We start from the raw sequence: 16,871 nt of genomic DNA, 5'->3' as shown, positions 1-16,871 counted from the left end.
GTATCCCAATTTGTAATAGTAGTGTCAGAACAAATTGCTGAATGATTAATGGGTAATTGTATTGGTCCAGTGCAGCACTTGTGTTAGTGAATCGTCAACATTATATTTAACATGATAGTTCCAACCAAACAGAAATGTACATCTGTTGCCAAGCACAATGCACTGAGGTAAGATAACTGTGATATACACACACTTCTCCAGTATTGTTACTCTGTGTGTGGCCAGATGTGAGCAGTCGTTTTTCTTTTGCGAGATTCCATCTCTTAAGTGTCACTGAGTTTATAATTAAGAAAAATCACCCTTCTGTTTCAGACCAGTGCTATTCTTCAAAACGCACTATAAGTCTTTTTTTTTCAGTAATCAAAGTGAGAAGGTGGTTGGGTGCTAGTATACATTACATGCAAGCAACGATTGAATTACAAAATGAAAATACTTGCCCTGGTCAATTAAATATGTGCATACTTACTGCAAAGAATAAAGACTGTGAAATCAGCTAGGCATGGAAGAGTACCTTTTTTACAACGTGTTCTTTGTACCTGTGATCTTATCATTTCCTATAGAATGGCCAAACCTTTTCCCCAATGTAGGTGGTCTAGAGGAAGAGTCTGTAAACTAATCTAAAGTGCTCTTCAACTCTTATCATCAATGCTTGAATAACCGAAGCTAATTTTAAAGAGCCAGTCGTTTGTGACGACCAGCGGTTGCAATTTTACCTTTAAAACTCGGTGCAGAGTTTGACAATGTATAACACTTCTAGCTCGGCTGCAGTAAAACTCAAAGCAGTGAATACCCTACAAATTTAAACAGGTACAAGTAGAAAAACACAGCAACCTATCAATATTTTCCTGAAGAGACTGAGAGTAAATAAATACAGGTGTAAACGGTAAAATCACAAAATTGCCACAGGTCTCTGTGGCTTGCCCCATGTATACTGAACTGCTTGAGTTTGGCATCCATGTAAGCATCCCCATAACACCCCTACTGATACCAATTGATATCTAATTTTGTGTATTTGAGACATGTAGGTTAGGGAGCAGCAGAGGATGCTGTCTGCAATGGGGCCCTGTCCTTACTGCCTGCCATAGTGACTGGCCTGCTGCCTCCAACACTGCCCTCTGCACTTTGTGCCTGGGACACTCTACAGTGTGTGTAGTAAAGGCCCTGATGGACTGGAATATTTTATATTTGTTTGCTTTGAAAAAAGCTAAATGGAATTAAATGAAAAACTATGCATTTCTTCCAAAAAGAGGGATCACAGTTGACAATCCATCAGGGCTCAATGTCATTGGACTGTTTAATGAACATAATAATGATATCAGCCACCAGATATCAGGCCAGTATAATATTTACAAGCATTATGGGCCAGTTTCTCATTCAATCATCACCAACAATGACCCTTGTAGTGAAGTGCGGGCTAACCCAACAACGGCGGGTTGGGTGGGGTCGGGCCGACTTCCATACACCATCATCGGGTACTTACTGTGCTCACTTCCGCATCCACTGTGTGCATTTTATAATCTCGTTCCTGGAGGTGCGCCGGATTAGGGTCAGGCGTGCATCGACTATTTGTCGACCCGCACATCACTAGCCCCTTGGGATTGGGGCTGTATAAAAACAAGAAAGAATAGTGGGGTTTTGAGATGTATAATGTCAAGATTTCAGTATTTTACCCCTCTATAGGATTATACATTTTCGGGAAAGTATACTTGTATATGTGGGACAGGTTACAAACTATGTGGGCCATTTACGAATGCAGCGCAACTGCAATTACAGCCATAACTATAGATGCCATTCATTAAATGTATTGCACACTACCTGCGCTTCCATATAGTTGTGTCTAGTGCCATTATGCCAGTCCTCTGCTGCTGAATTGTGTGACTATTGATCAACTGAAACTTGCAGCTATCACCACCCTGAATGAGACATTAATTCCAAGTTTTCCACAGAGATTGCATCAATAGGCACATTAGACTTGAACCAAATGAATCACTTACTAACGTCAGTTCACAGGTAATGACACAATACCAGCTCTAAACATGTTAGCCACAACTTCAGGCTACAGGCACCGTTCTGTTAATTTTGATTCATCAGGCGCAATTAAGGTGGATGCAATTCCCTGTGTATCTGCAATTATTGGAATTATGGAAATAACATTGCAGGATAAGCAGAAAAATGGTGATTTGCATCTGAAACAGCATCAGTGTCGGACTGGCCCACCGGAATACCAGGAAAACTCCCAGTGGGCCCAGGTTTCAGTGGCCCTCATGCTGCTAAACTTTTGGCCTATTTTATGGCCATTCCCTATTCTATGAGAAAAAAGAGGCTAAATAGATGGAATAATAGATTATAGTAAGTAAATAAAACAAACTAAGAGAAGTGAGGTTGATTGAGGAGATGAAGAATATTAGTACTGAGAGTGGGCCCCTGGTATAAGGTTTTATGGTGGGCCTCTGGTCTAAGGTTTTTGGGTGGACCCCTGGTGTCCCAGTCCGACACTGAACAGCACTTTATATACTTCAATTGTGGTTGTAAAGGACCCTTTATATTTAGGACCAATTTGCTCTACTGTGTAGCTTAAAGTGGATCTGTCACCCAGACACAAAAAGATGTATAATAAAAGTATTACAAAAAAAAAGTTAAACATGAAATCCAATTTCTATTTTTTATTAAAGCATATATAGCTGTTGTAAGCTCATTTAAAAATCTCAGCTGTCAATCAAATATTGTCTGCCCCCCCCTATGCCTTGGATATAGAGGCGGGGCAGATAATTACTTTCATTTTCCATTCAGCACTTCCTAGAAGTCACTGCTCTCCCCACATTCCCCAGTTCTCTTCACCATTTAATTGTGTAGCCAGGGCATGGGGATGGACATCGGGTCCCCCATTTTGGTGCACAAACAAGACTGAGATGATGCAATGGCTCCTGCCTGCTTGCTATAATTATGAATTCCCAGACTAAAGGAAACAAGATTCCTCTTTAAAGAGGTGCTGAGATTGCCATTGAAAGTCAAAGTTTGATTTAAGGAGTTTAACTGTTGAGAGTGGGAGGTTGATGTTCAGAGCATTGGTTTTATCATAATAAATCTTCAGCCCTGAAAGTACCACAAATTAATTAATGTATGGAGCAGATTGGGTAAATAGTTATGTTATTAGCATTAGGATATCATCTGCGAATAGACATAGTTTGTAGTGATCCGAGCCTAGGTTTAAGCCTATGATATTGGTGTCTTCTCAGATCAGTGCTGCCAAGGGCTCGAGAGCTAGAATGAAGAGTATGGGGTACAGGGGCAGCCCTGTCTTGTACCACCTAACAAAGAGAAAGGTTCTGAAAAGGAAGGGCTCCATCTTACGTATGCCTGTGGATAATTGTATAGAGCTTTGATCACATGGCAAAACTTTTGCTTGAAACCCCATTTTTCTAAGAATATAGTGAAGGTAGCACCATGAAATTGAATCAAATACCTTTCTCGAGTAATTTTACAGCAATAAGCCACAGGTAGCTCTGGATTGGATTTTATGTAGAAAGGTTAAGGCTCTCCTAATGTTGTCTGATGCCTGTCATTTGGGGCAAACCCAACTTGTCTATCTCTTATGGTGGGCAAAAAGGAATTTAGCCATTCAGCTAAAATATTTGCTAGGATCTTAACATTTATATTCATAATTGATATAACCAGGGGACCTGACCACATTTTTGTTATGTGTGGTATCAGGATTTTAGCAAACTTTTTATAATATAAGGCAGCGAAACCATCTGGCCCTGGTGCTTTTGATACTTTAAATTGTTTGATCGTCCAACGGACCTATTCCTGGGTAACTGCCTTTTCCATCCATCAAGAATCAGATTGGAAGAGAAAATAAATTGATAAAGCTTATTAAACTCCTCCAAGATTTTAACTGGATTTCCTGAGACGTCGACCTGAAATGTTCTAATTCTAAAGGGTGACGGAGTTGGGTTTGAGGTCTATTTTTAGCTGGTTGGTTACTTAATGCGTAGTATTTCTGTGATCTCCATTGCAATCTGGAAGCTGTTTTAACTGAAAGGTGCAAGTCCAACTCTGTCCTAAGGTTCGCTAGTGGTGTTCTCAGTGAGGGGGTAGAGGCCCTTTTATTTTTACTTTCTAGGGTCACTAATTAAGTTTGAAGAAGAATGTTTTTTGATTATTTCACTTTTTATATAGGCCATCCTAGAATGCCTGCTAGTGCATCAATCTGTCTTACTTCATTTATTACTGTGCTGGTTTACAAATACAAGCCCAACCCAGCCTCCTACTGTCAGTGAGTAGTCTAACTCCATGCAATAAATGGTAGTAGACTGTAAAGGGCAGTAACATGTCCAGGCTCTACCCCTGGTTTGAAGTTGCTGCCCCTCACAACAGAATCTTGGGAAGTGTTTATAATATATAATATAATATACTCCAAGTTACAAGTGGAGAAATCATTCTATTATTATTACTACGTATTTATAAAGTGCCAGCATTTTCCACAGTGCTGTATAGTAAATGGGTGAACATACAGATTTACATACAAAACCACCAATAATTAATAACTTTACAAAAGAGCTCTATGATTTTCAATGTTAATTTGGCCACTAGGAACACTTTTTTGTAGCCTTTTTCTGCCCTGATAGAGAAATCAGTATGGTTACTGAATCTCATAATATAAATATGAATGCATGAGCATTTTACTGTCTTTGGAAAGAATAAACTGTGTCCATGTTAAAGCTGAGGGAGGATCTGTTTTTTCTTTTGAGAAGAGCATTATGCTTTGTTTATGAAATAGCTGATCGCTGTTTTGGTGGTAAGCCAAATCTTTCCACCTATTATATTCCGTAGATGGCTTAAATTTGACATACAGTATGCGAAAATTGACCTTCCTTCCTAGCCCAGAGATGCTTCCCTGTGCTAGCTTCTTATTACATTCATTTATTTAATCTATTATTGAACGTTTTTGAGTTATTTTGCTTTTTATTCAGCAGCTCTTCAATTCGCATTTTAAGCAATCTGGTAACTAGGGCCCAAATTACCATGCGTTGATTTGAATAAGAAACTGGAACATGAATAGGGATGTCGCGGACTGTTCGCCTGCGAACTTGTTCGCGTTCGCCGAATGTTCGCGAACGTCGCGCGACGTTCGCCAATTTGGGTTCGCCTTAGCTGGCGTTTTTTTTTGCCATTTCTCCCCCAGACCAGCAGATACATGGCAGCCTATCAGGAAGCTCTCCCTCCTGGACCACCCCCACACCCCCTGGACCACTCCCCTTCCATATATAAACTGAAGCCCTGCAGCGTTTTTTCATTCTGCCTGTGTGTGCTTGGAAGAGCTAGTGTAGGGAGAGAGCTGTTAGTGATTTGAGGGACAGTTGATAGTAACTTTGCTGGCTAGTAATCTACTTGATACTGCTCTGTATTGTAGGGACAGAACTCTGCAGGGATTTGAGGGACATTTTAGGTTAGGTAGCTTTGCTGACTAGTAATCTACCTTCTACTGCAGTGCTCTGTATGTAGCTGCTGTGGGCACTGCTTCTGATCTCTCATCTGCTGACTGCTGCCTGTAACCCAATAGTCCTTGTAAGGACTGCTTTTATTTTCTTTTTTGTTTTTTTACTTTGCTACTGTAAGAGCCCAGTGCTATTAGTCTAGCTGTGTTGGGGAGTGGGACTGGTGTGCTGCTCCTCCTAGTAGTTCACCACTACCAGCACCAACCAGAGTCAAAATTGTTACAAAGTATCTTATTTGCACCTGTTAGCTGTTCTGAGCTCTCTGCCAAAAGCTAATTAAGTTAGAAACTGTTTTTTTTCTGGCTGTTCAGTGCAGAGAAAAGAGGGACTGGTGTGCTGCTCCTCCTAGTAGTTCACCACCACCAGCACCAACCAGAGTAAAAATTGTTACAAAGTATCTTATTTGCACCTGTTAGCTGTTCTGAGCTCTCTGCCAAAAGCCAATTAAGTTAGAAACTGGTTTTTTTCTGGCTGTTCAGTGCAGAGAAAAGAGGGACTTTCCAGTACAAAAGAGGGACAGGGGGTTGAGTAGTCAAAAGAGGGACAGTTGGGAGGTATGCAAGTGCCACCTAGCTGTGTGAGCTTTTTCACATTCTGTCTAAATAACAATAATAATTCCGTGTCCGTAAACATCACCTGAGTGATGTTTTTACAGCAGCAATAATATATTCCGTATCCACTACTGTATACGTTGCCCTTGCAGGCATTGTTTGCCCAGTCTTTAACCAAGTGCCACCTAGCTGTGTGAGCTTTTTCACATTCCGTGTCCAGAAACATCACCTGAGTGACGTAGTGTGATTTCTGCCCTTTACAGCACAAAACGCAGCGCTGTGTCAACAATGTATTTTTCAGATACATTTTTGCCCTTGATCCCCCTCTGGCATGCCACTGTCCAGGTCCTTGCACCCTTTAAACAACTTTAAAATCATTTTTCTGGCCAGAAATGTCTTTTCTAGCTTTTAAAATTCGCCTTCCCATTGAAGTCTATGGGGTTCGCGACGTTCGCGAACCGTTCGCATTTTTGACGCAAGTTCGCGAATATGTTCGCGAACTTTTTTCCGACGTTCGCTACATCCCTAAACATGAATAGGAGAGCGTCTGAATAGAAGGATCAGTAATAAAAAGTAACAATAACAATACATTTGTAGCCTTACAGAGCATTTGTTTTTTTTAGAAGGGGACAGCGACGCCCATTTGAAAGCTGCAAAGAATCAGAAGAAAAAGGCAAATAACTATAAAACAAAAAAATAATGAAAACCAATTGAAAAGTTGCTTAGATTTGTTCGTTCTATAACATAATAAAAGTTAATTCAAAGTTGATCCACCCCTTTAAGCTGCTCTCGGGTGGTGGAAAGGACATAAAGCACTGCTGAACATTCTAACCTTTTCGAATAAGAAATGTTTTGACTTGACATTTTGCAATTACATAATTTTTGTATGCAGACATATGATACCCATGTCAGCAGCTCAAATACTGCACTGGGTTCATATTGGTTAGCAGTTCAAATGTATCAAACTACTGAACACATAGTAATCTAGTTCTGTCATTTAGACATATTTCAGGCAGGGTGCTGTCAATCAACAGGTTTGTGTGCAAGTACAAGTACTTGCAATTAGAAGAACAGAAATTTTGGATACGGAGTGACCTTCAAATTTAGCACCAAACCATTAGACCATTTGCAAATTTTGTAAGGTCTGTTACAGTAACCAGATTGTAGTAGATCCATGATGATAGTGGGACAATTTACCATACATATTGTTTCAATAATTAAATTGGAAAAGAAAGGAAAAGGGTGACATTTCCACCATGATGAATGTATCTCCTTGTTATCATAACATACAAAACATTAAAAATTGAATTACTCTGTTAAGTTTTGTTTCATTTTCTGGTTTTATTCCCCCTTTCTTTTTCTTAGATTTAGACTCTCTCAATTCACAGAAGGTAAAATAACTAACACAAAAAGCATATCCCAGGAAATACATTTCTGTGGTACAGTACCATAATCTGGAAAAAATCAGTATCAATTATAAATTGCGCCTACAGCCATGAGCTCCTGTAAAATGAATTATGTGTATGTATTGCAAAGGTCTGTAACAAACCCTGATGTCCATGAAAGTGAGACACTGTGCATCGTATAATTTATAAGCTGAGGCTGTCCTGCTGAATTAGTTATGTCACTGTTAAATATGTGCTGTGAAACAGCAAATGAAATTAATCATGAACTGTTATAGATCTGGCACTTCAAGGGAGCCAAGGGATTCATCTTCAAGTGTTACAGAGTCTGGCAACTCTATTATTTGTTTCTATTTCTTCAGGCTGTACTTTGGGTTTCCAGTGTTTTCACAGATTAGATTTACAATAGGAAGTCTAATGACAGGGTATAAGAAGCATGTAATTGAGGGGCAGATTTATCAATGGGTGAAAGTTAGAAATCACCATTTGATACATAGGCTTCCAAAAGTCCCATAGGAATGAACAGAATGTGGGCGAGTTTTATTTATAAAATCTAAACTCACATTTTGCTAAATCTGCCCCTTAGTATTAAAGTTTTAGAACTTTGACAACCCTGATCTTATTACTTGTTGTCAGAAATTATGTCCATGCATTTTTACAAGAGAATTGTACCTGCTCCCTAATTAACCATAGTTAAGGGTATTAATTAGAGATCTGGAAATGCAACAAGTGTATATGCCTGATTTTTTTTATGAAAGTTCACAACAGAAATCAGGTTAATAAAACAAAGATAATACACTTGGACAGAACCTTGTAGGAAAAGACTTAATCCAACCACAGAGTGGAATGAATAAAGATAGTTGTACATGAGTGAATTTTTGGTTTTGCTGCAAATTTCTGAGTTTCTGTGAAATGATTTACGGTGGGGTCAGTTTTACACCATATTCTCCTCCCTTCTCCTTTCACATTTAAAGGGGTGGTTCACCTTTAAGTTAACTTTTAGTATGCCATAGAATGGACAATTCTAAGCAACTTTTAAATTGGTCTTCATTATTTATGTTTTAGAGTTTTTCCAGCTTTCAAATGTGGGTCACTGACCCCATCTAAAAACAAATGCTCTCTAAAGCTACACATTTTTGTTATTGGTACTTTTTAGTAATCATCTTTCTATTCAGGTCTTCGCCAATTCATTTTCCAGTCTCTTGTTCAAATCAATTTATGGTTGCTAAGGTAATTCAGACCCTAGCAACCAGATTGCTGAAACTGCAGACTGAAGGGCTACTGAATAAAAAGTTAAATAACTCAAAAACCACAAATAATAAAAAATTAAAACTAATTGCAGATTGTCTCAGAATATCACTCTCTACGCCATACTAAAAGTTAAGATTTTAAGCAATGGGATTTGAGCAATTGGAATTTGAGCACCCAGGTATCTGTTGGTGATTGGGTTTATTAGTTGTGCTGTGTTTGTAAGCTAGTAATACATAAACGATAGATAGAATTTTATGAACATAATGAACACATACAAAAAATTACAGCTGTGAGACAAAACATTAACTAATCCGTATACACTAATGTTCATGGTCTGTGTGTTGAAAACACAACTACCGTATATACTCGAGTATAAGCCGACCAAAGTATAAGCCGAGATACCTAATTTTACCTATGAATACTGGGAAAACTTATTGACTCGAGTATAAGCCTAGACACAACTACAGCCCTGTCTCCCAGCAGCGCACATTCCGCCAAAGCGACCACCCCATCGATCAACCGGACTTCTTTGCAAAGTTGATGGTGAGAGAGAAATGCCAAACGGATTACTGTGTGCATTGTCCCACTGTCCCACTACCATGTGCAGAGGGTGCTGTGTGATATTGCCATCACTGTTAATCTTTCGTATAACCAACAGAGGGCGCTGTGTGATATTGCCATCACTGTTAATCCTTCATATAACTAACAGAGGGCGCTGTGTGATATTGCAGTCACTGTTTTTCTTTCATATAACCAACAGAGGGCGCTGTGTGATATTGCAGTCACTGTTTTTCTTTCATATAACCAACAGAGGGTGCTGTGTGATATTGCAGTCACTGTTAATCTTTCATATAACCAACAGAGGGTGCTGTGTGATATTGCAGTAACTGTTTTTCTTTCATATAACCAACAGAGGGTGCACTGTTATTCTTTCATATAACCAACAGAGGGCGCTGAGTGATATTGCAGTCTCTCCCCAAGCGAACTGTTGGTATAGGAATGATTAAAAGTGACTGCAATCTCAGCTACTGCCCACTGACTCTAGTATAAGCCGAGGTAGACTTTTTCAGCACATCTTGGATGCTGAAAAACTCGGCTTATACCCGAGTATATACGGTAAACCCAAAAGTCTGGTGACACACTCCACTTTAAGTAGCACAAGTGGTGATTAAGTTTAAACATACAGTAAATACTACACTATATATTATTTTCTATTGCTTCCCTTTTTTGTACTCCTTCTCCAGCCTTAGGACGCTGATCATTATTGGATAATGTTTTTGATATAACAGAGAGACTGTATAGAAAGTGTCAGAAGGAAGACGAAAGTTTTGAGTTTTCCCTATTGCGAACTGTTTGTAAATCTCAGGATTGCTCCCTACTAAAAAATGGGACAATTTCAGATAGCCTGCTGTATTCCCCAGGAAATAACATAGCTAACATCATGCATTATATGAAGTCTTATTTCACCAATACTTTACATGTGTGGGTAAGATAATTTTGTGTCTTCTGAACACTTTCCCTTTACATCTTTTACCTACTTCATTTGTTTATCTTCTGTCTACTGTAGCTCTGTTCTAGGCAGTCTCAGCACTTGCAGCTTTCTTTCAGCCAGTCGTCCACCATGATACCAGATACACAGCACACATGGCTTTTTGTAGTGTGCAATAAGGGTAGATGCAATGATATTCTGAATATAAAAATATTCTGAATATTAGCCAAAAATCCCATATGAACAAATGTATTTTCCCAGATGTTTAAGGAAAGAAATTGTGTATCTATCCTTCAATCACTGATGCTATCTCAAGTGGCACTGTTCCATTTTGTGGAAGTGATTCATGGAACACTGAACTCTGTATGGTTTATTCACACAGAATAACATTACAGAAACATTCTATTTTCCCAAATAATTGGCTATAATATAAATTTAGCTCACAGTCTGAAATCACTGATTTATTTGCACAGCTCGAGTCTAGTGCAACCTGCCATGTCTTTGGGTTTTTGTTTTGTTACTGAGCTCAGCTGTTTATTTCTGTAGTGCAAGAGTTTGGCAAGTGTGGAACTGATGCTGGGGCATCTGGCAATTTATTTCAAGGAAATTATTTTGGGCAGTGTAGGAGGAATTGGCACGTATTGGTCAGACAGACCTTGGCTGCTGGCATTTTTAATTAGCAACATATGGAGAACCATGGGGTTGGAAATCATTGCTATGTAGCACATAGTTCCCAGGTGTTACTGGAATGCACATCACCCTTTCCAGCAAACTATACATTGGTTAAAGGACAAGGCATGTTAAACATTACTAGCAGCCAGATAGAAAGCCTGTAAATATAAATGAAAAATGAACAGTATTTTTTCCCCCGTATTTTTGCGTATTCTATGCAAGGCAGTTCTAGAAAAAGCTATTCTGTTTCATGATATGGACTGTGGTCACAGTCTGCATTCCACTTGTGCCATCTCCTTCCCCTTCCTTCATGTCCCATGTCTGCCCATGCTCATGATTTCATTGTCATCAGGCCTCTGTATATATTTGTATTTATTATTTGCTTTTTACTTGTTTCAAATGCCCTTCTGCCCCCTCCCAAAACACACAAATGTCCTTGTTAAAAGTTACATCCAACGTAGGACATTAATAAAACAGAAAAATCAGCAAATAAGAGGGCAGCTGTTAGGAAAACTGATGTTCTTTGAATACAGAGATATTTCACTTTTAATCAATGAAAGCTATGTGTTTTTGCAGAGGGCAGAATGCCTTTAGCCAAGGTTCAAAGGAACTGCTGGTAAATTAAAATCACTAGCAACCAATACACAAATGTATCAATTTGTGGGGGTATCTATGTATTGTATGTATCCATCAATCTTTATATCTTTTAATCTATCTGTGTATCTGTATTTCCTTTCCTGTTGGTTGTTTGTCTGTCATATTTACTATCTGAAACCCTGAGAGTTAGCTGCATTTTGCTCAGGCAGTTTGGCCACCTAAAGTGGTCCTCAGAAAGTCCTAGGTGAGTATTTCCTTTTCCAGGGTCAATGTGATGTAATAGCAGTGTTTGCACAGAAGATGGCAGTGTTTAAGCATATAAAAGGGAGAGCACACGTATGCCCAGGGTTCTCTTCCTGGATCTCAGTAAGTGGGAAGGGGAGTACAGGATTGGGTCTGGGTAGGAGCCGGTAAGTTAGCTTTGTTTTAACCATCCAGGAGTGAGAGACAGGCAGGATTTTAGTTAGCTAACAAGCTCAAGGCTCCAACAAGGGGAATAGTGGAGTTAGTACTCAAGTGGTTGGGTTTCAGGGAAACAATGGGGCATATTTATCAAAGATTGAAGTTACAGATCCCCATAGTCCACAAGAATGAAATTCTGCCATTCTCCATTCATTTCTATGGGATTTTAAAAAGAGTATTTATCAACTGGAGAAAGTGAAAGTTCACACTGATACCTATGCCTTTAAAAAATCCATAGAAATGAATGAAGAGTGGTGGATTTTCACATTAGTGGACTGTGGTGATCTGAACCTTGACTCTTTGACAAGTATACCCCAATAAGTTAGATTTCTAGAACAAGGGACCATGGTGAGACCAGACTACACTGGGGCCTGGCACTAAGGCACAAACTACCACCTCCAGCTAGGACAGATCAAGAGTGTAAGTTCAATTGTGAAATTATATGATACTTATGCTGTATTAATGTGCTACTTATTTATGAGTCGAGTTCTGATGTCTTCAGAAGGAACATGTCTGGGATGAATTTGAGCTAGTTCATGAAAACGATAGTTCTGATTTCACCAGAAGTAATATGACTGGGATAAGTTTTGAAGAAATCACTAATTTGCTACTTATTTGCCTAAACTGTCAGAGGCTTTTCACCAGATTTAAAGAACTCCATGAAATACATTGCTGGTAGTTGTTCCCTAACTATCAGGCTTAGAAGTAAGCAGCACACACGGTTTCTGAACTTGTATAGTATACCCAAGGTGGGCTGCATATCTCATCATTCTAATTTTTATTCACCCACTGATATCATCTTGATGATGTCATTGTGAGAGTTAAAATATGTGTGTATAGTTTAATGGAATTTGAAGTATTTTAAGTAGATAGATGATTAGGCAACGTATCTATTTATATCAGCTGGCAGGCCAATCTAGTTATTGCTACCATATTATGCATTGTCTTTTAAAGAAGTTCATTGAAATTCTTGCTATTTCTCTTTTCCTTTTAAATCTTGTGCCAACCTTATGTAAGCTTATGTAAGCTTGAAAAACACCTATAGAAGAATTTATTATGCTATGGACAGCAAGCTGTTTGGGAACCATTTGAATCTTTAGCAACAAGGTGGCAAGTATATTGCAATAAAAAATTATATTGAGTATATTGCAATACACAGCTTTATTAGCAATACTAGCTATTCTAGAGCATAGTTTTGGGTTCTCTGTAGTTTGTAATGAGTAAGTGAAACAGTTGTCTTACAATCCGTGTCTACGTCTATAGTTAATGCAGGCCAAAACGTCCCAGCAATAGTCAAAATAAATGACAAGTTAAAAATGTCGTAATTATGACAACTCAGTTTTATAAAGTTGTTAACAAACAGAAATAATATTGTCATAAAACATAATAGGTGACATTATTGAGCACTGTACCTTGGCCTTCGAAATGCTAGTCCATACTGCTGGCAGGCCAAGCCCACTGTTGGAGTGTAAACAACTGGCATGAATCTTTCAATGTCTGAAGTCAAAACTTTATAGAAAAGCTTCTCATTTCGATCTTGAAGTCCCATCAACAAAATATACCTGCAACAACATCGAAAGTGTACAATTTAGCATACATTCAGTGATGTTATACTGTTTTGTCACCTTTCGGCACTCAAATACCATGAGGATCAAGCTGCATTTCCCATTATCCCTTGATTGTGGTATTTCTACTATGACAAATAACTAGAATTTTGAATGTGCTTCAGGATATCGCAGTCTACCACAAAACTGTGAAATATGTAAACACATCTAATAAAACTCTTACATAATTCAACCACTATCACTGAGAGCCCCGGAAATGTGTTGCTTTGCAATGCCTGGTTTTATATTTCTCATAGCTATATTAACTAAAGAGAATATTAATGTTAATTAGTGTACAGCTGCTTCAAATTAAAAATTAATTTTGCCACTAATTTCATCCAATAAGAGAACAAGCTGCCAGTCATTTTATCACTTGCCAAATGTATTTATGTATTTAAATCTGAGGCTACTCGGTGTTAACGTGTGTTTAGATTTCATAGTTAAAACATAGAATGAATACATATTTTAGTGTATTGTGTATATCTATATATATCTATATCTATATATATATATATATGTATGTATATATATATATATATATATATATATATATATATATATATATATATATATATATATATATATATACACAAATGTTAACAAATGTAAAGTGACAGCACTCCAAGGATTTAAAAGATGAGATAAAGTGTCAAAAAATAGGTAGGTTTATTGAATCCGACGTTTCAGTTCCTCACAGGAACTTTATTCAGGGAATACAGAACACAGTGCACAGTGAGACGCTTAAAACAACATTTTGGCGCCAAGCAGGGTTGCTAGGCAACAGTAAACAAAGTGAGAAACACCACGGGGCCCCAACCGTGTGGGGAAAATACTAGGAGATTAAAAACAAACAGTGGCATGAAGCTCAAGGACAGACCTCTTCACATCGATAGCACAAAAATACTGACAGGGAACCATAGCCGCACAGTGTGTAACCCACGGAGCATGGGGGCATGTCGCGCATCCCATATAAGGTCCTGTAGAGGTGGGTGTGTTCAACGCCACTCAGGCTTCAGTGGGGCGGTGCGTGCTGATGCGCATAGTAGGAACGCCCATAGGTAGGTTAGCTCTTCACTCCTAGCAATGCGCAACGGCATCAACCATTCAAGAGGCTTGGACACTGTAGTATAGTGGCAGCACCGCACATAGGTGCGGTTCTGCACACCTCTCTACATTTAGTCCAGGCCTGTAAATATGGAGGAGACTGAGCCATGTGTTAGCACCTGTGCCTACTTGTTCGCCATACCACCTCGCTTGTAGACCCACATATCAGGAACGTCCAGTTGCTCGTGTGGGAGGAGCCGACCCTTCCGCTCCACTTTCTATGGTTCCTAATAGTTAGTCAGATGCACAGCCAATCGAGTGTAGTGAGTCATGGGTCTGAAGAACAAGCAACAATGTTGCAGCATATAAACTGTGACAATTGTCAGACCAGATAAGACTTGAAACATGCATTAACGGGGATGTAATGATAGCGATTTTAACAACACAGGGTATAGATAATCACATAACTCAGATAAAACATCCCAAGGGCAATAATTCATTAAGTCCTCGGGGGGGCCACAGTGTCCAATTTGTGAATCCACCTGGATTCTCTTCTGAGTAGTGCCTGGTCCCTGTTGCCACCCCTAGCCAGGGGGGGTTGGTGGTCAATCGCCATACACCTGAAAGTGGGGAGTGTATGCCCTTTGGTCAGGAAATGTTTAGCTACAGGCTGCAGCGCTTTGCCTTCTTTCAATGCTTTGTTAATAGAAGAGCGGTGATACCCAATCCGCTCCTTCAGAGTTGTGCATGTTTTGCCAACGTAGTACATACCACAGGGGCACGTAATGATATAGACAATATAGGAAGAGCAGCACCCCAGTCTGTGCAAGATTTTAAATCTTTTGCCCTTGTGTGGGTGGGGAAAGTCCGGGCCCGTAATCAAACAACGGCATGTCACACAGTCCGGGCACTTGTAGCAACCTAATTTTCTCTGGGTGGCTAGCCAGCCGGATTCTGTAGTGGTGACCCCCTTAAAGTCGGTTCTCACCAGCAGGTCTCTGAGGTTTCTGCCCCTTCTGTAGCCCATCATTGGTCTCTTAGAGGTGTGAAGACTTAAGGAATCGTCCAAGCTCAGCATGGGCCAGTGTTTGTTGATACTGGCTGATATATGACGGGATGCTGTTGAATAGGTAGTAGTAAAAATCAAGGGGTTCTTAGAACCCTCCTTGCCCTTTGGTGTTGTCAACAGGAGATCAGATTGAGTGTGGTGGAGAGCCCTTTCTAGTTGCTTATAAAGAGATTCCTGTAGGTATCCTCTATTGAGAAATCTGTCAAACATTTCGCGGAGTTGCGTTTCGGCTGTCTCCCTAGAGCTGTTATTGCGTATTACCCTTAGGAATTGCGAATATGGAATCCCCTGGATAGTGCTGGGAGGATGGTTGCTTGCTGCATGCAAAATTGAATTGCGGTCAGTTGGTTTTCTAAAGAGTCTGGTGCCAACTCCTGAGCCCTCAAGGAAGATGTTCAAGTCCAGGAAATCAATGTTCACCTTACTATAATTAAGGGAAAGTTTAATTGGACTGTCTCCCGTATTCAAAACCTGATGGAATGACTGTAGCACTTCTTCCGTGTCCGTCCAAATCATAAAGAGATCATCTATATAGCGGAAGTATGTAAGTATCGATTGGCCCCAGTGAGGAAGTATGTTAATGGTCTCAAATTCAAGCATGTAAATGTTGGCATAGGAGGGTGCTAATGCACTACCCATCGTCGTGCCCGCCATTTGTAGATAAAATGACTGTTCGAATCTGAAGAAGTTCCTGGATACCGTGAGTTCCAGGATATGGACCAGGAACTCAATAGGCACATCGCCAGGAGGGGAGGCCTGCAGAGCTCTCCTACAGGCTTGTATCCCCTGATCGTGGGGGATCACCGTGTAGAGGCTTTTAACGTCCATGGTGACCAATATACTGTTCTGCGGAATAGGTGGCAGCTCCTTCAGTCTTCTAATGACGTGTCCAGAATCCTGTGTGTATGAGAACATAGCATGCAACAAGGGCTGTAGGTATTGATCAATGAAAGTTGAGACGGTCTGGTACAGGGAGCCCACCGCAGAAATGATTGGTCTTCCAGGGGGAGCATATATATATATATATATATATATATATATATATATATATATATATATATATATAGTTATCCCCATACAGAAACAGTGTATGGTGAATTCACAGCTTCATAAGAGATTAATATACAACTTGAGTCCCTATATTGTCATTAAGTCTGTTGCTGACTAGAGACATTTATTCCCACAAACTAAGGTCTTCTCACTATAAATTTAATATAGGGTTTTTATTTTT

At 39.5% G+C, this 16,871-nt stretch overlaps 1 protein-coding gene across 2 annotated transcripts in view; it reads right to left on the bottom strand.

The window, feature by feature from the left end:
* me1.L (malic enzyme 1, NADP(+)-dependent, cytosolic L homeolog) overlaps nt 1-16,871 on the bottom strand; it is a 203,176-nt gene that overhangs the window by 95,001 nt on the left and 91,304 nt on the right. For both annotated transcript variants that reach the window (XM_041563053.1, XM_018263440.2), the window contains exon 3: nt 13,336-13,485. In XM_041563053.1, coding sequence (XP_041418987.1) covers nt 13,336-13,485 — 150 coding nt within the window. The remainder of the gene's footprint in view (nt 1-13,335; nt 13,486-16,871) is intronic.

Source organism: Xenopus laevis, chromosome 5L (genome assembly GCF_017654675.1).
Source record: "Xenopus laevis strain J_2021 chromosome 5L, Xenopus_laevis_v10.1, whole genome shotgun sequence".
NCBI classification, from domain to species: domain Eukaryota; kingdom Metazoa; phylum Chordata; class Amphibia; order Anura; family Pipidae; genus Xenopus; species Xenopus laevis.
This window is presented reverse-complemented; position numbering and strand designations above follow the sequence as displayed.